The sequence below is a fragment of the Sorex fumeus genome, unplaced genomic scaffold (assembly GCF_029834395.1).
Source record: "Sorex fumeus unplaced genomic scaffold, SorFum_2.1 ptg000005l, whole genome shotgun sequence".
In the NCBI taxonomy this organism is placed as follows: Eukaryota; Metazoa; Chordata; class Mammalia; order Eulipotyphla; family Soricidae; genus Sorex; species Sorex fumeus.
Genome location: NW_026606062.1, coordinates 10475936 through 10498341, shown reverse-complemented (window position 1 = coordinate 10498341; position 22406 = coordinate 10475936). Strand labels below are relative to the sequence as shown.

At 60.7% G+C, this 22406-nt stretch overlaps 1 protein-coding gene across 6 annotated transcripts in view; it reads right to left on the bottom strand.

Moving 5' to 3' along the window:
* Positions 1 to 22406, bottom strand: part of AGAP1 (ArfGAP with GTPase domain, ankyrin repeat and PH domain 1) — a 502434-nt gene that overhangs the window by 51988 nt on the left and 428040 nt on the right. For 4 of the 6 annotated variants that reach the window (XM_056122103.1, XM_056122116.1, XM_056122109.1 and 1 more), the window contains one exon: positions 3517 to 3591. The exons of the other annotated variants lie outside the window; for them this stretch is intronic. In XM_056122103.1, coding sequence (XP_055978078.1) covers positions 3517 to 3591 — 75 coding nt within the window. The remainder of the gene's footprint in view (positions 1 to 3516; positions 3592 to 22406) is intronic. 6 annotated transcript variants of the gene reach the window in all.

Genomic DNA, 22406 nt, shown 5'->3' with positions numbered 1-22406 from the left:
TCCTTCCTTCCTTCCTATTCCGTCCTTCCTTCCACCCATCCATCCATCCTTCCTTCCGTCCATCTTTCCTTCCGGCCGTCCTTCCTTCTGTCCTTCCTTCCTGGAGTTCACCTTCATTTGTTGGTTCGTTCATTGTTCCTTCCTTCCTCTTTCCTTCCTGGAGTTCATCTTCCCTCCCTCCCTCCCTCCCTCCCTGGAGTTCATCATCTTCCTTCCTTCCCCCCTCCCTCCCCTGGCAGTGCTCAGGGCTTCCTCCTGGTCCCGCACTCAGGGGTCCCTCCAGGCGGGGCTGGGGATCAAACCAGGCAGGGCGTGATCAAGGCAAGCACCCTCCCCGCCGTCCCACTGCGCTGGCCCCACCGCCACTGTTTCTACACCGGCCAAGGGACACCTGGAGCCAGTGACCACTGTGTGGCTACTAGGGAGGCTGAGTTGCTGTTCTGGGCTGGGCTGGGGCAGAGCCGGGCTCAGATCCAGGTTCCGCGGCCTGATGATCTCCCCACTTGGGGGGGGGGGGGGGCGGCGCGCTGGACCCCGAGACGCTCCTTGCAGGTGTCTGCGCCCCGCCCTCTGGATCTTGTAGCTCCCGCCTCCCCACCTGAGCAACAGATGCCACCCCCTGCTGCCAGAAGGGAAACTGAGGCACGAAGAGGGCGGGCACCTCAAGCAGCAAGGCGAGGGATGGGGGAGGCGACTCTCGGGGGAGGGGGAGGCCGCACCCACGACACACACTGGGCTTGGGCTGAGGCTCTGCACATCAGGGGCCCCCACAGGACCAAGCAGGGGGAGTGGCCACCTCCGCTCAGGGCCCCCAGAGGCCTCGGCTGGCGCTCTCCTCCCGTCGGGTGCTTGTCTGGAGGTCGGGTTGGACACCGCCCAGGAAGGGCCCAGCATGGCCGTCGCCTGCCCGCCCTGTCTGTGCTGGCAAAGGACAGGGTCCTCCTGCGTCCATTTGGAAGCGGCATTCGGGCACCTCTGAGCGTGTCCCTCAGGCTTGAGGGCCCAAACGCGTCACAGGCCTGGCCCTGGGGAAAGTTCTAGAACCACAGACCAGCACGTCCACAGTCGGGAACTCGGCACGGGCTCGGTCAAAGCAGCAGTGGACCATGGGGGTGGTTTTGCCCACCGCGGCAAGAAGCCCCCAGCCCCCAGCCCCTGCCATGCCCCCTCTTGCATGGCCCCAACCGGACACTTGTCAGCATGACCCTGGTCCTGTTGCTCCCCGCTGCTGCCCCCGCTCCGGAGTGGCCACCGGCTGAGACTAGCTTAGAGCAGGCACACCCCACCCCCCTCCACACATTCCAACCCCAGGAGCGCGGGGCCTGCGGGCACCTCAGGACAGGGGTCAGGGCAGGGCCTGTGGGCATCGCAGGATATGGGTCGGGGGCGGCTGGCGGTCAACAGGCTCCATCCACAGACATGCCACCAGCCCCCCAGCTGCGGTGAGTCCGCTTGGGTGCTGGGGTGGCCCTCAAGGGCCGGGGCTGGGAAGGGGGACAGCGGGCATCCCAGTGGGAACCGTGGCGTGTCTGACCAACACGGGCACAGTCACGTGTCATGGGGGCTGCAGGGGATGCGTCTGAGCGCCCGGCGCGATCCCCAAGAGGAGGCTGAGCGTGTGGCGAAGGGGGGCTGCATGCCCACACCCTTTTTTTTTTCCTTTTTGGGTCACACCCGGCCACGCACAGGGGTTCCTCCTGGCTCTGCACTCAGGAATTGCTCCTGGTGGTGCTCGGGGGACCATATGGGATGCTGGGAATCGAACCTGGGTCGGCCGCGTGCAAGGCAAACGCCCTCCCCACTGGGCTATCGCTCTGGCCACGCGACACCCTCTTTTATCACCGCACCCGGGGCCTGCAGAGGGACCCACCAGGGCGGTGTCATGAGAGCAGTCCCAGCCCCCAGGCGTCCCTCCAGACCCAGCCCCCAGGCGTCCCCTCCAGACCCACCGGCCTGCCCTCCAGAGGGCCCGGAGGGTCGAACCCCTCTAACCACCTCCCTGCCCGCGAGCCCCCCCTTCCGTCCTTCTCAGGCCGGAAGCCAATGACCAAATGCTGCGTCCGACACACACACACACACACACACACACACACACACACACACACGCTGGTTAGCACCGCGGGAGGACACACAGGGGACAGCGATGAGATGACCCGCGTGGGCAGGCACGGGATGAGAGCGCGGGTGTTTCAGACACGGGGGGGTGGGGCGGATGGCAGTGAGGGTCTGCGAGCATTCGATTATTTCTCTCCCTCGCTCTGTCTTCCCGGAGCGAATGTTTAAAAGGAGGCGCCAATGGGGTCAGGCTTCATTGGTGCCCTAACAGACGACGCTTTCCCCTTGAGGAATGAAAAAGAAATGATGATTAAAAAAATAGGCCCTTAACAAGCCCGAGTGAAAATGGACTTTTGTTTCCCAGATCCATTCCTCCGACCGTCCCCCCCCTCTCCGGGCTGTGAGCGATCAGTGGCCAGAGAAGTAATTGTGAGAGGCAGGGAAAAAACGGACGGTGATATCAATCAGCAAAGGTTAATGATCGGGATGTGAGGAGAGGGACCTGTTTACAGGAATGGCGTGCAATTTAAAATTTACAAGAGATTTAATGCCGCGGCTTGGCAATCGCTAAAATCAACAGCCCAGAAAACAGTGACATTAAGAAAAATATTACAGTTATAATCGTCCCCAAATAAGTCAATTAGTGCGAGGGCAGGAGCTGGCGATTACGTGACCCATTTGGTTTACATTAAACTGAAAAAAAAAAATCAAGAAAAAAAAAGTCTCCCCCCCCACCCCCATTCTCTCGAGATTGCTGAATTGTCACTTGATTTGCATTGCCCGAACGCACGCCAGCCTCCCTTCCGAGGGCTGGAGCCGAGGCCGTGGGCGTCCCTTTGCCTGGCATCAAAATAATTCTGACCCTTGACATTTGTAATCATAAAAAAAAAAAAGAAAAAAATGAAAAAAAGGCAATTTATAATTGTGTTGTTCAAATGAAGGCAGGGGGCATTCAATCTGCGGTCTTACGGAAGCACTGACGGCCGTCTTCCGTGAAGAAAGCCAAGGCAAGTCAATTTGTGAACTCTGCCACCCCCCGACCTTTAGAAACACAACAATATACTGAATTTACAAGCAATCGCAGCCCATGCAAATGGGCCGGGTCGGGCCGGGGCTGGATTAGAGTCCCAGCACGCTTTATGGAGAAAGCTTCCACCAAACAAATTAAGACTGTTACTTAAATGTCACGGCACACAATTGCATTTGGCTACAGATCATTACACCTGATACTAACACTTTTAAAAACTGTAATAACTTGGGAAATATTACATTGAGTGCCCACATGTATAAAGGGAAGGGACGGGGGGGGGAGGAAAAAAAAAAAGAGGAGAAAATAGGTTTCTGAAGTAATTTAAACATCAGCACCGGCGACGGAAGGGAAAGGTCAGGATTTAAGTAAGCTGAAAGGAACACGGGTGGCAAAATCAGGCAGGCACACGCGGGGATGGCGCTTGGCGTTACCTTCGGTGTTGGCGCCGCTGCTGTAAATATTTCGCAGGCTGCCAACACGATTCAGCTTCCAGGCCTTGCGTTTGGCTGGGTCCCGCATCCCGAGAGCAGAAAGGAGAGAGCAGGGGAGGAAGAGAGGAAACAAAAAGGAAAAAGAAAGCAAATGAAAAAGGGGAGAAAAGGAAGATCACACGGCAAGCTCGGGGCGGACACGGCAGCGGGCAGCGGGCACTCCGCTCTGACGCCCCCCGCACGGCCGGGCTGACCCTCCCTCGGGGCGCGGGGCTCCCACGCCCTTGGGAGCAGGGGCCTGCGGGGGGCGGGGGCAGCGGGAAGGTTTTGAGGACCAGGTGCTAGAAAGTTCTGTGCCGCTCTGGGTCTGGACACACACACACACGGAGCGGAGCAGCCACAAAGCAGCGCCAGGCGGGCGGACCCCGGCCCAGTGGGCGTCTCCTCGGGGCAGGCGGGCGAGCAGGAGGCAGGAGCGGCAGGGGACAGACAGGCGGACACGGCCCGCCGAGGCCTGCGGAGGAAACGGAAGCAGCTTCACGAGGCCCAGGGAGGGGGCCCTGGCCCCTCCCGCCTCCCCCCTCCCCCCTGCCCCAGACCCCCGTGCTGCAGAACCAGGGGGTCACCACATTTCAGATGCTGAGAAGTGACCACGGGACACTAAGGAATGAGACACGAGCGAGTGAGAGAGAGAGAGAGAGAGAGAGAGAGAGAGAGAGAGCAGTGAGGGGCCTAGGAACTGTCCCCTTGTCTAAGGACGTGGCCCTGGGAGACGGGGGATGAAGGTGTGTTCCTGGCATCTGGTTGGCCTCAGTCTGAACTCCGGCACTGCATGGAGTCCCTGAGGCGTGCCAGGAATGATCCCTGAGCACAGAGCCGGGAGTCAGCCCCGAGCACAGAGCCAAGAGTGAGCCCCGAGCACAAAGCCGGGAGTCAGCCCCGAGCACAGAGCCAAGAGTGAGCCCCGAGCACAGAGCCGGGAGTCAGCCCCGAGCACAGAGCCAAGCGTGAGCCCCGAGCACAGAGCCGGGAGTCAGCCCCGAGCACAGAGCCAAGAGTGAGCCCCGAGCACAGAGCCGGGAGTCAGCCCCGAGCACAGAGCCAGGAGGGAGCCCTGAGCACTAATGGGTGTGGTCCAAACACCAAAAGACAAATAAATAAAAGGTGGGTGACCAAGGCGTGTGGACGGAGAGGTATCGGACACAACTTCCGGGAGCAGAAGCACCCCTAACCCCAACCCCTCCAGGGGAGCCAGGTGCCCAGAAGGTCCTGGCCCGGCCACCCACACTCGTGGAAGGGCTGCCTGGTCTGGGGGGCACAACACAACACGCACTTGAGTCCCAGGTCAAGTCCTGGCGGAAGTGGCCCTCCTAGAGCGAAACCTCGCTGCTTTCTGGAACATTCCACCTGATGGGGCGGAATCTGGGCTGGGCACTCGGTGGGGGAGAGGGAGCCGCGGGGAGCGCGTGTCCTTCCTGCCCTCCCTGCTGACAAGACCCTCGATTCCCGCGAGGGAAACGTCAGGCCGTTCTCTCCTCCGGAGCAAACGGACGCTTCCTGGCGGATCCGGGGCCAGATCCGGTGCCGGCCTCCTGGGGCGCCGAGTGCTCTAAGCCCACGAGTCCGGGCATAGCTCAGAGAGAAAAGACGTCAGGCTATGAGCTATGTCGCTGCAGGATCCACGTCGGAGACCTGGGAATGTGGCCCCGGGTTCCCCGTGGGACCCAGCTCCAAAGCGGCTGAACGCTCCCCCCTCATAACTCGGGCCTCTGGAAAAGGCAGCGCTAACGGCGGCGACGTCACGGACACTTGCTGGAAAGACTCTGTCCTGTCTCCAGTAAAACACACGCACGCACATCTCAAGGGGCTTAAGAGGGGCCGGAGCCACTCTCTGGCTCCAGAGCACAGCGCGGAGGGCGTTTGTTTTGCACGTGGCCGACCCAAATTTGCACCCCGCACCCATCTGGGCATCCCCTGAGCACCGTCCGGAGGGATCCCTGAGCGCAGAGCCCGGAGGAGGCCCCGAGCATCGCTTGCTGCGCCCCCAAACCAACCACACGGCGGGAAATTTCAGACTTGGCCGCCTGGATCAGTAGTCGGACCCCTGAAGCTGCCACGTGAGGGTGGGTGGTGGGGTCCAGGGCAGGCCCTGGGGGGAGGGGGGGGAGGAAGTCATCACCCAGAGGGAAGCCTTCTCCCCAGAACAGTCGAGACCGGGCGGCGGAGGCGGCCTACTGGCTGCAGGTGGGAAGGCCCGGAGACGCTGAAGCTGGGGTCAGCACATACGTGTGGCCACAGGGAAGATGAGGTGGCGGGTCCCTGCGGCGCGGGTGGGATGGCGGGGCTGGTGCGTGGAGCGGAGAGTGTGTGTCACCCGGGAGGGCAGTTCGGGGAAGCTCACTTGCCCGTGGAATACGGGCCGGAAGGACGGCACAGAGAGCACTGGACAAAGAGCAAGGCCTTGGTCGGGAGGGCGGGGTGCAGACTGGAGGAGGCGTGCGGTGTGCAGGCTCTGGGGCTGAGGTGACACTGCAAGCCGTAACTGTGACTTTGTACACGTGATGGACGCAGCCCCGGGTCCGAGTGATACGGCCCCGTCACTGACTATGGGGCTGTGCCTTGACCCGCGTGTTCCCTCACCAGCTCCTCTTATTTCTCAGAGGGAAAAAGATTTGAATTTTAAAAATATAAATTAAAAAAAAAAGACTAGCCTCCACCCCCCCCCCCCCGCACACCCCCACCCGGCGGGACTCAACGTGGTAAGCTCGGGGGCTGCAGGCCGCCTCTCCTCTCCCGCCAAACGGACGCCCTGCGCCTGCGGGTCTCCGAGGCCGTCGAGGCCGTCGCGGAAACGGGAAGACTGCGAAGGAGAGGAGAGCGAGCCTCCTGCCGGTCAGGCCCTCGGCGCGTGCTGGCAAGCGCAGGCCCGTGTGACTGTGTGATCACAGGGGTGTGTGTGTGTGTGTGTGTGTGTGTGTGTGTGCGTGTGCAGGTATGTGTATATATAGGGGTGTGTGTGCAGGGGTGTATGTGTGTTGGTGTGCAGAGGGGTGTGTGTGTGTGTGTATAAGGGTGTGTGACTGTGTTGGGGTGTGTGTCGGCGGGACTGTGTGTGCAGGGATGCGTGTGAGTCTGTAACTTCCGTGGCACACAGTGGTGCCCGTCCCCACAGCAGCCCTCCTGAGACCCACATATGGTGACGGGCCGGTTTTCTGGCAAGTGCCAGGGGAGGGGACACCGGCAGCCTGGCGTGGACCCGAGTCCCCCAAACCTGTCCTGACGGTGTCCGAGGACACAGCCAAGCCGCAGATACTCGGTGCGGTGACCCCGGGGCCCGGCGTTGTGGCTCACCTCCCGGCAATTGCTAACAGATGGTGCCGGCTTCGGGGCCGAGGGCCGAGTGGCTGGGATCGCTTACGCCAATTACCCGCCCGCCTTCGGGGCTCGGCGTTTCCTCTGGCCCCGGCAATCACAGGGCTCACGGGCCCTTCGCCGTTGCCAGAACCTTCCCTGCTGCCTCCCGCCAGCTCCTTCTCACGGGACGGACCCATCGGCCTCGGCGCTGTCAGGGTCCCCGTCCCCGCCCCCCCTTGACAACACTCCGTGTCATGAGACAAACGGGCCTCAGAGCTGACCGAGGAGCCGCACGGGAGGCGTGGCCCAGGCCTGTCAACCATGTTCGGAGTGGCGGCTCAGGATCCATTAGGAGGACTCATGGGGTCTCTGTGTCTCTGCGGAGGGGTGCCCCCGCCCCTGAGCCCCAGCGCCTGTCAGGCACAGGGCGTCCTGCTAAAGATGACCCTAGCTGCTCCCAAGACCCCCAAGGCCACTCAAGGGTCCCTGGGCTTCCCATTGTGAGGGAGACGGGCCCTGCATGTCTCCGGACACAACTCTCGGGCCTCTGGCGCCGTGAACTGCACTTTCTCGGGAAGGGGCCTGACTTCATGGTCACCGCGCACATTCTCACACAACCCTAATACTCCCACACAACCTCAACCCACAGCCCTTACCATCTCACACACACTCACACACAATCCTCACCACCACACACACATCCCCCTCTCACACACACCCTCATATTCCCATAAAACCTCACACCCACAGCCCTAACCCCCTCACACACACTCACACACAACCCGCACAACCTCTCTCGCACTCTCATTCCCACACAACCTCACACCCACCCCCTTCACACACCCCTCGCCTCACACACTCATACTGTGGCATTGTAACACTGTCCTGTAGCACTGCCCTCCCGTTGTTCGTCGACTTGCTCCAGCGTGCACCAGTAACGTCTCCGTTGTGAGACTTGTTGTTACTGTTTTTGGCGTATCGAATGTGCCATGGGGAGCTTGCCAGGCTCTGCCCTGTGGGCGTCTCTGAGAGCGGCGTAAGAACAATTCTGAGTCGGCCATAAAAAGTAAAAAGTAAAAGTAAAGGCCCTCCCGTTGATCATCGATTTGCTCGAGCGGGCCCAGTAACGTCTCCATTGGAGACTTTGTTGTTACTGTGTCTGGCATATCGAATACGTCACGGGGGGCTTGCCAGGCTCTGCCGTGCGGGTGAGATACTCTCGGTAGCTTGCCGGGCTCTCCGAGAGGGACGGAGGAACCGAACCCAGGTCGACCTCGTGCAAAGCAAACGCCCTCCCCGCTGTGCTGTCACTCCAGCCCACACACTCATACACACTCTCATAGTCCCACACAACCACCCTTACCTCACACACACACACACAACTCTCACATTCCCACATCACTTTACACCCATCCCACAACCCTTACAACCACACACACACACACACACCTCTCAGCCTTCTACATTCTCACACTCTCACACAACCTCAGCCCCCCACAACCCTCTCAACTCCATAAGGACTCACACACCCTCACATTCACACCTGCCCATTCACATACAACTCTTACAAAACTCACACACAGGCACACACACACACACACACTCAGCCCGGGGAAGGTGACCAACGGAGACGAGGCCAGTGCACTGGGCTTTCGCAGCGGGAGCGGGCCGCCCTGTGGACGGGCGCACCAGACTCCACGTCTGATTCCAGCTCCATCTGCCAGCGGCTACCCTGGCAGCACACACAGCGATGGGCACTGCCAAAGGTCACTTCGGAGGGGCGAGGGTGGCAGGCAGGAAGGAAAGAGCCACCAACCCCAGAAAACGGACACAATAGAGACTCAGCCGAAGCTTCAGGCCCTGCTGTGAGAGCAGGCAGGCCGATCAGGCGGGGATGGTGCTGGGTGCGAGACACGGGGACACGGGACCTGGGGGCAGAGCCAGGGCCCAACGGCTCTGGGCCTGCCTCAGAGGGGGCCGCCTGCTCACAGGCCACCAGAACTCGGTGCGAGGCTAAACCAGCAGGAATGACGGGGGCTCCCTCGCTCCCCAGACTTGGGGTGGGGTGAGGCGGGGGGGGGGGGCAGTCCAAGACAGGAAGGCTTTGGAGGGCAAGAAGAACTCGGGGTCCCTGGTTTCTGGGGGTGCCCGGTGGCTCCAAAGGATTCCGCTCCTGGGACCACCCTGGAGGGGTGCGGGCGCCCCAAGCCAACAAAGAGATACCCAAAGAGATACCCCGGGGCCAGCGCGGGGTGTTCCAGGGAACCGCTGGCTCCTCCTCCCCCCCTCCACTCCCCTATCTTAGACCTTTAGAGGGTCTTTTCTTTTTTTTCCTTTTTTTTTAAGCATACAAAATCGTCCTCAAGAGTTCCAGCAAAAATTGTTTTTTAATAAAACTCCAAATTGTGCTATCCAATTTCAAAGGCGCCGGCCGGGGCGAGAGCCACTAATCAAAGGCGTAATGATTTAATGGCAGCTGGCTCGGGGGCTGTAATCGAGGCGTCTGATCACTGGACCAGCCCCCCACAAAGCAGCCCTTGTGTTTGATCTGTCCCCTCCCTACTCGACTTCCTCCGACCGCCCGAGCGGAATGAGGCTCCCCGGCGGGGGGCTGCGGCCCTCCGGCCCCCGTGTGGGCCCCGCGTGGCTGCTGCAGGGCCTTGATGGACCCTTTTGTGTTTCCGAAGACGTCACTGGAAATTCCCAGAGGCCCGAAGAAGCCTCAGGATCCGCTTGTCGTTATTCAATCACCTCCAGAGATCAGAGCGGGCGAGACCAAAGGCAGGTTCCAGACTCCGCCCTCTGCAGCCCCCTAAACACAAGCAGATTTCCCCCCCCCCAGCTCCCCCAGGGTAATTAGCGAGCCCCCTGGCGAGTGGACAAGGCTGGCCACGGTCCGTCCCCCCAGGAGGAACGCAGGGACGGCCCCGCACCTGTGCCCGCACCGCCTGGCTTCGATGGAACAGTCTAGAAGAAATGGCTGTCCATTTCACTTCCAGCAAGAACTCAGGGGCAGGTGGAACTCACGGCCGGGACGATAAAGTTCTTTTCATTTCAGGTTTGTGGGAAAAACGCCCCACGGCCCGCCGAACGGCTGCTTCTCTCGCCCGCCCCAGTCTGTGCCCAGGGCAGTTCTGGGAGAGACTCGAATGTTCTGGAACTGAGCCGCGGCCCCTTCCTCAGCTGTGCAGGGATAGGAGGAGCGGCAGAGTCGGGGTCAGCCCCGTTGGGTCTGCAACCCCGCTCCAGCTCTGCTGAGCCCCACGGAGGACCCGTGTGACGCACACGCGTTGAGACCGTTAGCGCACACACCTCTCCTGCTGGTCGGTGTGGGGTGGCCGAGGAGGGCGGGGGCAGCAGAGCCCACCTGCCCGCCAGGCCTTGGCTTCGGGCCCCTTTTCCAAAGCAGAGGCCCAGGGTTCCCTCGGGAACCGGCCAGGAGGCGCTGGAACGTGACTCAGTGCTTCAGTGCTTGGCTAGGACAGTGGGGCCGGGCTGTACGTAGTCAAGGTCGGAACAGGTGCCCACGGCCCACCCTCAACTGGACGCATCGGCTGGGGAAGGGGCAGAAGAGACCCTTCTGTTAGGCTGAAGGGGGGCCATGACCGGCTCCACTCTCGGACCGAAACCCAGCAGGCCCAAGTCTCGGTTTTCCCACCAGAAAGTCCCGACTTCTCAGAGAATAATACCACCCTGGGCAGAGAAGCCGCCCCCTGGCAGCAGACTCTCGGAGAAGGGGGCATGGGCCATGGCGCCCAGCCAACTAGAGAGGGCCCAGGGAGAGGAGTCACGGGACAGGACAGGGACCAAGAACTGGAAACATAATTCTGGTCCCTGAAGTCACTGGACTGGACAAAGACAAGAATCGGAAACCTTATGCCCGTTCCTAGAAAAAAAAAATGCTGTAATGTAACCAAACCCTATACGGACTGCTCAGAATTCGGAGTCGGGGTCCTTGTCAAGACTCCACTGCACTGGATGGGACCCGGACCCGAGCTCGAGCTAGCGATAACGGGGCCTTGCATTTGCATTCTGGTCTGGTCAATGTGCGAGCGAAACTCCCTTCCTGGGACATAACAGCGTCCACACAGGAAACCCACAAGGAGGGTCCGGGGACACCGCTGCCCTCTGCCCACTGCCCAGAGAACCAAGAGGAGGTGGGGGAGGGGGCTGACTGGGCACTTCACATGGAGAAGGGGGCTCCGAGTGGGCGAGTTCGTGGAACTGGTCGCTGTAGTTCGATTTTTGCTCTTTGGGTTCCAGTGATGCTCAGGGGCTCCTCCTGGCTCTGCACCCAGGACTCACTCCTGGCAGTGCTCGGGGGACCATGAGGGATGCTGGGGATTAAACCCAGGCCAGCTGCGTCTAAGACAAATGCCCTCCCCCCGCTGGGCTATCACTCCAGCCCGAACTGGTCACTTTAAAGGCCTCCAGTCAACACAGGACACGGGGCAGCTGGGCAGGGGTGGGGAGAGGAAGGGAAGCCCCGGCCAGGCCGCGCCCTCGCCCCTCCCAGACTCAGGACCGCGGGGGTCAACTGAAGGCCAAGGGGCCAGGGGACAACTGGGCACAGTCCTGGAGAGGCCCAGGGACAGGTGACAGGGCGGCAACTCCACAGGGACACGGGGACAGGCCCAGCCGTGGATTCAGGCGCAGGGATGGGCACGGGACAGGGAAGGGCACAGGGACAGACCAGGCCGTTGTAGCCTGGAGGCCCGGGGATGGGGAGGGACAGAGTCAGGATGGGGCATCGAGGCACTGGATGAGTGACGGCCTCCGCGGGTCAGAGGAGAGGCCTGGACACGGGAGGGGCCCGACCTGTCCACTTGAGCCGTCCCCGGGCCCCAGTGCCCTAAGCTCCTGGGTTTTGTCTCTGAGTGAATTCTCCAGTCCAGGTCCAGGGTCAGGACCAGTCGCTGTCAGGCGGCACGGGGGGTGTGTGTGGGGGCCCTGTGCGGAGTCCAAGCAGCCTCACGGACGAGCATGTCATGTCGGGGGGATGGACCAGAGATAAGGTGGGTGCCTGCAGCCCCTTGCCCCCATGGGACCTGAGCCAGCCACTCTCCTCACTGTCATCAAGGCCACCAACAGCAAGGGGACTGAGGACGAGGGCTGGTTGCTGGACTGAAGGCAGTGGGGTTGGGGGTGGGGCGGCCAGCTGCCTCTGGGGGGGGGGGGCCCTGGAGGCCGAGAGCCACATGGGGAAGGGCAGGGGCGATGCGGCCGCGGCGGAGACTATGGCCAATACCAAGAATCCACCAAGAGTGACTGTCCCCTCCCGGAAGCTCAGGCCCAGATCAGACGCGTCAGCCGATGAACGGCCTGTTTGCCTGAGGCCTTCTCGGGACACTGTTCTGTGTGCTGATCAGGGCTGGAGCACAGGATACGCCTGCCCGGGGCCCTGAGCACTGATACCTGAGCACAGGGCAGGGGCAAACCAAAGATAATTTAATAAAAAAATAAAAGGGCTTTGATGTACAGAGAAAAAAAAACCACGGAAGGTGTGAGGGACTCAGGATGACCCCTGACCCTGGCCGTGGCCGTGTACAGAGATGATGAGCCTTAATGCAGCCAGGGCCGAGACAGGACAGTACGCTGGCCCCACGTAACTTGGTGGGACAGGCCAGGGTCAGGTCACCGCCGGGAGTCAGAGCCAGCACCTGGGCTGACACGGGGCAGCCAAAAGTCAGAACTATGGAAGTTTTGGGCCGGAGAGATAGCACAGCAGGTAGGGCATTTGCCTTGCACGTGGCCAACCCGGGTTAGATCCCCGGCATCCCATAGGGTCCCCCGAGCACCACCAGGAGTCATTCCTGAGTGCACAGCCAGGAGTAACCCCTGAGCATTGCCGGGTGTGGCCCAAAAAGCAAAAGAAAAAAAGCAAAGGAAAGAAAAAAAAAAAGAACTAAGGACACTGGCTGGTGCTGAGGGCACGAAGGCCCAGGGCCGGACTCGCCAGAATGATGCACGCTGGCAGTAAAGCCCAGAAGAGCAGGAAACCCAGTGGGTTCTCTTGGGTCAGGTGGCCTCGCTCGCACCCCGGTCCCCACGGGCTCCGTTGGTCCTGGGACACTGTCTGGCCTGTGACATTTTCAGGGCAGGGAGCGAGGGAAACAGAGACAGGGCAGCGTGCGGGCACCCCCGCAGTCCCACACACGTTCCAATGCTCATGAAATGCAGCCTCCTGGGCGCCTCGGGCCCGGCAGTCTCCGTGCCCAGGGCTGGGGGTGACCCTGGCCAGCACAACGGGGCAGCGCGGAGAGACAAAACTCTTTCTTCTGTGGGTGTTGGGCCATACCTGGGGCTGCTGTGGGCCGACTCCTGACACTGGGCTCAGGGGTGGGACTCGGGGGTCCCGGGGACCTAATTTTTAAATTTTAAATCTAAATTTACGGACTCTCCATGAGAAGTAATATATCCCCACGGGTCCACACACGCACACATGCAATCACACACATGCATCATGAACCAACACCTAAACATAACCGAGCACACACACACACACACACACACACACACACACACACACTCTCTCTCTCTCTCTCTCTCTCTCTCTCTCTCTCTCTCTCTCTCTCTCTCCAGCAGCACATCCTTGCTGAGTAATCCAGACGTCACTGACACTGCGATTCTCCCTGACTCTCCCTGCCACCCTCTTTCCTCCTAGTGGGAGGACTTGATTGTCCTGAAAACTAAACTTGGGCGGGGGGAGCCACACCTGACTGTGCTCAGGGCCACTCCTGGCCCTGCACTAAGGGGTCTCTCCTGGCGGCGCTCGGGGGACCCTATGGGATGCCAGAGATCGAAGCCGGGTCAGCTGCATGCCAGGCCAGTGCCCTCTCCGCTGGACTATAGCCCCAACCCCTCCCCATTTTAAGAACTAGGCTCCAGGTCTGGGTGGGGGTGGGGATGGCCCGAGGGCAGGAGCACCAGCGGGGAGCACCCACAACCCCCCTGCAGTCCCGCCTGGCCTCTTGGGAAGCACATGGAGACAGTTCCCCTTTTGCTCTCATAAACTTGGTTTTGGGGGCTGGAGCGATTGCATGCGGCTGACCCAGGTTCGATTCCCAGCATCCCAAAGGGTCTCCCGAGCACCACGAAGTTCCTGAGTGCAGAGCCGGGAGTAATCCCTGAGCATTGCTGGGTGTGACCCAAAAAGCAAAAGAAATTAATAAATCAAACAACCAACCAACCAAATAAAAACGTAAACTTGGTTTTGACCCACCTTCACCTTCCTCCTGATAAACAAGGACCGAGGTGGTGCGGGCAGCGGGGAGGGGCCCAGGCTAGGCGGAGGAGCGGGGCAGGAGCAGGGCCGCCTTCCTGTGGTCCGCGGTGGTGGGGGGGCTCTTGTGCCCACCCACTCGCCATCCGTGTAGTCACAGGAGATCCCGCTGCCCCGCAGGGCTGGCGAGTCCCGGGGTGTGAGCCGAGGGTGGACACTAGGGGCCGGTCTGGCGTGGGCAGGCGTGGCCCAGCCGCCGAGCGGAGGCCCGGGGATGCTCGTGCGGGCGGCAGGCCGCTTCCTCTTGTTTATTGAATAATGGAACTGACACCCCTGGTAAAAGGTTTCAATCCTCAGAAACACAGTGATGGATGGCTCCTCAGCTCAGTGGCACGGCTATTTGTGTGACAAACGGCCGGAGAGGCCCCAGTTAATCTCCGCACACTTCCCAGCCCGACGTGGCGGCCCCCGCGCGCACCTCACTCACATCATCGGGAATAGCTAATAAGCCGCGCGCTGGCAAGGCCCGAACACCGGCGCTTCATCAAGGCTGATCGCAGAATCAATTTGCACAATGGATTTCGGGGGGCGACGGGCGCGGGAGGGAAGAGACGGGAGGAACGGGCAGAAGCCAGCGTGACACTCGGGAGCCAGCGCGGGGCCTGGGGAGGGACCCCTCCCGGGATGCCCCAGCGTCCCCCCTGAGAAGCAGCAGGGTTTCCAAGTGACCAGCAGGGTGGCTGGACCCCGGGAGACACAGCGGGACCCTCCCTGTGTCTGGACGGGGGGTGGGGGCGGGCACTTAGGTCCCCAAAAGGTTTCACGTGGAATACTCGAGTCTTGGCTCAAAATCAAGTAAGGTTAACGCAGGGCGCTGAGACATGCAGCCCGGTGAGACTAAACCGGAAGTGCCAGCTCTGATGGGCCACTGTTCAGCTTTGCACCCAGAGAGGGGCCAAAGCCCCACGGACCCCAGGGGATATTCACTAGAGACGCCGCAGTACCGCTGAAGGCCCGTGCACGGAACGGGAAGCCCACAGTCTTACAAGCTCAAGGCCCCGAGTTTGATCCCTGGTACCACGGCCCACGCACTGCCAGGGGTGGCCCCTGGGACCCTGACCACTGTGGTGTTTCCCCTCCAAAGGAAGAGACAAACGCCCGAGAGGCGCAGCTCTGAGCATGTGCACGTGTGCATCACCCAGCTGGGGAAAACGCCCTTGGGGAAAATGCTCCGAGGACTCGTGGACTTCAGGTACACTGGGAACCACGTGGTTCCAGGACAGGACCCGTGGGCAGGGCATCCGTCCTGTGGGACGCCTTCGCTGCACCCTGGCCTTGGACAGGAAGCAGGGGCTGTGCGTGCGGAGAGGAGAGGGGTCTGTGCAGAGAGCCGGTCTGCGGCCACAGCCGAGGCCACCCATCGGCCTCACGGGGAGGATCCACACCTGCTGCGCCCACTCAGGGCCGTCTGCTCCCCTCACCTCAGCCCGGAGCCTCCAAACCTGGAAGGAGTAGACGCTCGTGTCCCTGTGGCCCACCCCGTCAGAGCCTTTCCCCCGTCTCGAAGGCAGTGCCGTGCTCTGGGCCTCGGGGTGGAGGTGGGGCGCCGGGGACGGGACAGTCAGCCATGCCAGTGTCCCAGGCTAACGGGAGCTCAGCCTGGTCTCCTTCCCCTCTCTGTGTCCGTCTGTCTCTCTTTTTTTTTCCTTTTTAGGTCACACCTGGCGATGCACAGGGGTTACTCCTGGCTCTGCACTCAGGAGTCACTCCTGGCGGTGCTCAGGGGACCATATGGGATGCTGGGAATCGAACCCGGGTCGGCCGCCTGCAAGGCAAACGCCCTACCCGCTGTGCTATCTCTCCAGCCCCCGTCTGTCTCTCTTTTGGCGTCCACACTCAGCAGTGCTCTGAGACCACGCGGTACTGTCAGTCAAAGCTGGGTCTGTCATCCTCCCGGCCCCCACCTTCTTTCTTGGCTTTGGGGCCAGGCCCTGCAGTACTCAGGGCTTCCTCCTAGCTCTGTGCTCAGGGGACCCCATGCGGTGCCAAGGACTCGAACCCAGGTCAGCTGCACACAAGGCCTTGCCCTCTGCATACAAAGAGAAGGAGCAGCGTGCAGGGCTGAGGGCAGCGGGTGGGGGCTGGGGGTTACGTGCAGGGGTGAGGGCAGCGTGCAGGAGCTACCAACGTGCCCGGTGGGCAGGGGCTGGCCAGTGCTCCCTGCAGGAGAGGCAGGCGGCCGTGCTTTCTTGGACAGCCAGAGTGAAAGCATTTTCTAAAAAAAAAAAAGTCTGAACGGGGAGAATCTCCACTTTTTTTTTTTTCCTTCCTTCCTCCACTCACGACTGAAGCAGAGCTTAGAGACAATCAGGAGCACTGAGCGGGAATGAAAGGCGAACGGGGAGTATTTCTGCCAAGGAGGAATTTCTTCTTCATTAGAATCGGCGGAGTGAGGTGCCTTCATCAGCCGTGAGGCGAGGCGGCAGCACGTGACTGCCTGTCTCGGGAGCACCGACCGGGGAGGGACGGGCCCGGTGTCCCACCCACGTCCCTGCCGTGGCCACTCGGCGCCTCTGGAAATGACGCCGTGCGAGGGAATTTTAGAAACTTCTTTTGCATTCCATCTCCTCTCTCTCCACGGGGAGGGGACATGCATGGGAAGGAGCCCGCGGCTGCATTTTCTCCAGGTTAGGGGGTCACCCCTGGTGCTGTGGGGTCACCTCTGGTGGTGCTCGGGGACTGAGCGGGTCCCTGCATACCGGCCCGGGCCCGTTATTTCTTGAGCGCCCCCGTATCTGAATGCTCTCTGCGCCACTCATGTTTCCCTTCTAGATTTTCTCGGTTTAGGGGTCACATCCCACGGTGCTCAGGGCTTGCTTACTCCTGGCTCTGTGCTCAGGGATAATCCCCGGCAATGCTCGGGGGACCCTTGGTGGCACTGGGGACTCAAACAGGGGCCAGCTGTGTGCCAGGCGAGCGCCCTACCCGCTGTCCTGGCTCTCCGGGTCCTTCTCTGGACTTAACAGCTAGACACTTTTCTAATTCCTGCTGCTATTCAGAAATGCTAAATTCTATAAAATTCTATAAAATATCAGGAAATGATTTTATGTGGGGGGAGAAGTCAGAGGAGATTGAAGTATGCGTCACCACTCCTTAAAAATATTTTTCTGGGCTGGAGAGATAGCACTGCGGGTAGGGCGTTTGCCTTGCACGTGGCCGACCCAGGTTCGATTCCCAGCGTCCCACAGAGTCCCCTGAGCACCGCCAGGAGTGACTCCTGAGTGCGGAGCCAGGAGCAACCCCTGTGCATCGCCGGGTGTGACCCAAAAAGCAAAAAAAAAAAAAAAAAATTTCCAGTTACTTAGACCAGCAAGTAAAATAATACACTGAGAGTCTGCTAGTCTGGAACCATCTGGTGGGAAGCAAGTGGGCATGTGGGAATTACTGGGCATCAGAGGCCAGGGAGCCACACCAGGATCCCACAGTCCCTCCCCCCGGCCCCTGTCACGTTCCACAAGTTTCGAGACCCTGGGCTTGGTTAGCCTGGGGGAGGGGGGCGGCGGCACTGAGTGAAGACAGGCACCTAGCCCAGCAGCTTTTGGGGGGCTCTGATTTACAGTGGAGATGCCTGATCTGTGGGTGGTCCCGCAGAGTGGCCCCAGGTCGGCCCATCACCACGGTGTTGGTCAGCAACTTGGAGTGTCTGAGCTTTTCCGTGTCGCAGATCTGATCTGAACCAATGCCGGGCGCGGGAGCCTGAGGCGACCCCCTGCCTGGTGTCCTGCTGCCCCTGTAAGATGGCTTTCTCGGCTGCCCGCTCCTGGCCTGTGCCCCCTCCAGCACGTGTGACCCTTGGGGACGCGTGTCCTATCCGCACAGCTGGTCACCTGGCCCTCGCCTGGGCCCACACTCCCGCTCTGCTTGCTGTCTGGGTGGCCGTGAGCCGTGGGGGTCAACAAGCTGCAGGGATCAAACCCAGGACTGCCGCAAGAAGCCACACCTCGCCCCCAAACCCGAGAGAAGTTAGTGACTTAAGAACTGTTTGGGGGGGGGGGGCTGGAGCAATAGCACAGCGGGGAGGGCGTTTGCCTTGCACGCGGCCGACCCGGGTTCGATTTCCAGCATCCCATAGGGTCCCCCGAGCACCGCCAGGAGTGATTCCTGAGTGCAGAGCCAGGAGGAACCCCTGAGCATCGCTGGGCGTGACCCAAAAAGAAAAAAAAAAAAGAATAGCCTATGGGCCCCCGCACAAAGCTCTGGGCCCCCTTTGTGGGGGTCCCAGCTGTTCCCCCATCTCCTGACGCCCCCTTCTCTATGATGGGTCTCGCCCCCCATTTCTTTCTCTACAGCACCCCGGAGGCTGCCACAAGCCAAAGCTCTTGCTCCTCCTGCATCTTCTCCAAGACTGGCCCTGGACACACAGCCCCTGTCCATGTACCGTGCCCACCACACACACGGCCGGACCCACGTTCAGGTCATGGCCCCCGTGTCGGCTCTCCTGTCCCCAGATGTGTCACCCTCTACAAGGGCCACCACTGGCCCTTCAGCCTCGCGGCCCAGGAGCCAACGGCCACTGCAGGTGTTGGCACTAGGCACAGGACACCACACAAGGTGCCCGAGGGGCCAGGAGCGGTGGTCACTCCCGCAAGCACGCACCCATGTCCCCCTGCGCTGCAGTTGTCCTCAGTAAGTCCCTGTCTCTGCCGAGATGCAAATGGCCAGCGTCCGTCATTACCACATTTCCCTGTACAGTGCAAATGACCAGCGTCTGTCATTACCGTATTTCCCTGTAGTTGCAAATAACCAATAAGTGTCTATCTAATTTATCGTGATTTCCCTGCACAGCCGCAGACACAACTTAACCCTCAGGTCCTGATTTTTCAGGTCCCAAAATAGGTCTGAACATTAAAAAATCTTCACATCATGGCCATACTACCCCACCTCACTGAACTTCGAGCCAGCCAGTGGGATCTGTGTTGACAATGCAGAGACACAGTGACCAAAGTCAAGGCCTGCTCATTCCAGGAAGGCTACAGGTGCTGCGGGTGCCCCCCTGCCAAGATCCGGCCAGAGCCTCAGGAGGGCGCCCCCACTGGTGAACGTGCAGGAGGATGTGGGCCCCGGCTCTGAATGGCTCCCGGCCCGCTGCCATCCTGGTGAACTACAGCCTCAGTGCTAACCACCCAAGGGCAGCGGAAACTCGGCTGGCCAGGAGGCCACTGTGACGCCAAAGGACAGTGGCCTGTGAAGCCAGCACAGGAGAGGTGGCCGAAGGGGTAAGGGTTGAGCACGCATTCTCGGTGCCGCCTAAGGACCAAGGTGGGCTGCAGCAGTGCTGGTGGCGGGGACAGTCACTCTGGTCCCACTTCCATCAGCCTCAGGATGGGCAAGTGCTAGGGGAGGTGCACGTCGGAGACGGCAGGGAGGGTGGCCTGGCAGAGCCGCAGGAAGTGAGTCCCGCGTGGGACAGCAGCGCAGAGGCCCCAGCTCTGGCGGGGCGGGGACAGAGACGGGAAAACCCAGCACCAAGCAGGAACTGTGAGGTGCGGCGTGCAAGGAACGCAGATTCTGCCAACAAGATTGAGGACTCTCCCCCTTCGGTTTGCACCCAGTCCGGGTGGCTCCCTGGTGGTCCCGGATATCCTTCCTACAAAGCACGTCCAGCCCGCCGAACCACCTCCCTGGCCTCGGGACCGAGGGTTTTAAACATGGCCAAAAGGTTTATTTTGGGGGGGGGGGATGAGAGAGAGGGAGAGAGGGAGGGGAAAGAGGAGGAAGAGAGGGGAGAGGGAGAGAGAGCGCGGGACCAAGTGAGGATGCGCACGGGCCAAGGCATCCGCGCTGACCCCCAGCACCACACCTGGTCTTGGACACGTCCGTAAGTGACCCCGAGCACAGGGCCAGCAGTCAGCCCTGAGCACAGCCGGGTATGCACCCCCCGCCCCCTGCCAACATGCCCCCGAAAAGCCAAAGACGACTCAGACTGAAAGCATAGCGGGAGGGTACTTAAAGGTCGATCCAGTCAGTAACAAGTTGCTGCTCAAACAAACCACGGGCGAGGCCACGGGAGCAAGCAGGGAGAGAGAGAAGCGGGTGGTTCTTCGGGAAAGCTGAGGCCACGCTGCCGACAACCCCGGCAAGTCCATCCGAGGTGCGTGTTTGCCAAGGAAACGAGAGAAAAGACAGAGAGCAGCAAAGAGGGCACGGCCTGGTATGGGCGCGCTCCCGGCCACGGGGAGACACCGCTGTCAGCGCGGGGAGACGCCACGCACGCCACGGATGCCAGGCCGAGTGGAACCGCCACTCAGCCGTAGAAAGGGCCCGGTACCACACAGCTGCGGCGGGTCGAACCCTGACTCGAGGCTGCAGCAAAAGAGCTGGTGACAGGGGACAGATCCGGTACGATGCTGTTCCAGCAACCGGCCAGACGGACAGACCCAGACGGACGGAGAGGAGGGGTCATGGCAGTCACGCCTCGCGCTGGGCGGTTTCTTCCGGAGGAAGAAACGTCCTTTTGCGGCTGTGGCATGCCCAGGTAAGAAACCCTCTGGAAGGCAGGTGCCGGGAGGAGGGGTGGCTCCCACAGAGGGCAGGAGCCGGGACAGCCTCTGGCAGGTCGCCAGGCAACAAACATGGGGTCTGGGTCTCCGTGGGAAGCGTCAGTAACTGGGTGCAAATACGGGAATAGAATGGTTGACTTTAATCTTTTGCCTTGTGATTGGTTTTGTGCTCATCCCTGAATCTCAAGTTCCATTAAAAACATTTCACTTTCTTAAAACTGAGAAAAACCACGCGTGTATGCAATTGTGCGTATGTCTATGGCTCGGAACAGGAAGTGGGGGAGTCTCTCAACAGGAAGTGGGGGGCCTGTCTCAGAACAGGAAGAGGGGGGTTCTGTGTCAGAACAGGAAGAGGGGGAGCTTGTCTCAGAACAGGAAGAGGGGGGTTCTGTGTCAGAACAGGAAGTGGGGGGCCTGTCTCAGAACAGGAAGAGGGGGGTTCTGTGTCAGAACAGGAAGTGGGGGGCCCTGTCTCAGAACCGGAAGTGGGCATTTGGTTGGTTCTTCGAGGGATGCTGAAGAAGCCGGCCCAGGCTATGGAAACGGGAGCTTCTGCCCATTGGTACGTGCGAAGAAAAACTCAAGCGGGGTTATGAAGGTGGGCGGTGGGGAGGATCCCCAGGGCTGGTGGGTGGGTGGGGGTTCTGCGGACACTTCCAGGTGGTCTCCCAGGAGAGGGCAGAGCTGTGACAGGCTCCCAGCTGCCGATGCCCGGGCTGGTTGGGATCAGGGGCGGCACGGGGGAGAGACGCCGTGGCCGTCGGAGCCTTCTCTGCCTGGCTTGTGGCTGCCGACCCCGGTCAGCCTCGAGACCGACGGATGGGGAGGTGATGACTGCATCCACAGCGAGGCCGCGACACCTCGGGGGATGCAGGCCGCCAGCCCAGTGCCCGAGTCGGCTGCTGCGCACGTGAAGGCATCTCGTGCCGAACCAGGGGCTGGTGGCTCTCGCGGAACGCACGTCCCCTGTCCCCGCCACTGCAACCTCCCCGACGACGCCCGGCTTCTGTAAGGGGCCCGTCCCTGCCTGGACGCCTCCCGGGAGCGGCACATGGCAGTCCCTTCCCCGGCCCCATCCGCCAGGCTCCACACGTGAGCTCGGCGGCGCCCGGGACGCCCCGTCTTCAAGATGACCCCACGTTCTCTCATTAGGCAGAAATTAGGTGGAACCAGGGGAGCCTAAAAATCGACGAGGAGTTCTGACGCGCTCGCGGGCTCCTCCGGCCATTTTTCACCCGAGCCCTCTCCGGATGCAGTTCCGCTATTAAGCCCAGCCCAAAGAAAGGTAATCAATTCCAACTAAAAAGCACTTATCCTGGGAGGCTGGTGTGCAAGGCACTTCAAACCCCTGGCCGCCTGCCAGAAGCCAGACAACAGCCGTCAATGTTTCTGACTCGCCACGGAGCACAGGGGCCATGCATAATTGACTGGAAGATGCGGCAAAACTGTGCCCAATCAGTGTGTGATCAAAAACGCGTGGAATATTCAGCACCACTTGATTACACGGAACCTCGTCCTTTCACTCTCCTCATGAAATCTCTTCAAGGTCCGCAGTACTGTAATAAGATCATTACTGTCAAGCGCTACGAATCGCAGGCAATGAGTCTTGGGATAGGAAGTCATACTTCACAAGCTCCCCTGGTCTCGCTCTCTCTCTTTTTTTTTTGTATTTTACTGCAGAGGCAGCGGGGTGACGGGGTGGCGGATAATGATCGCATCACTGTGTGGGCGACTAACTAGAAAGGCACTTTTAA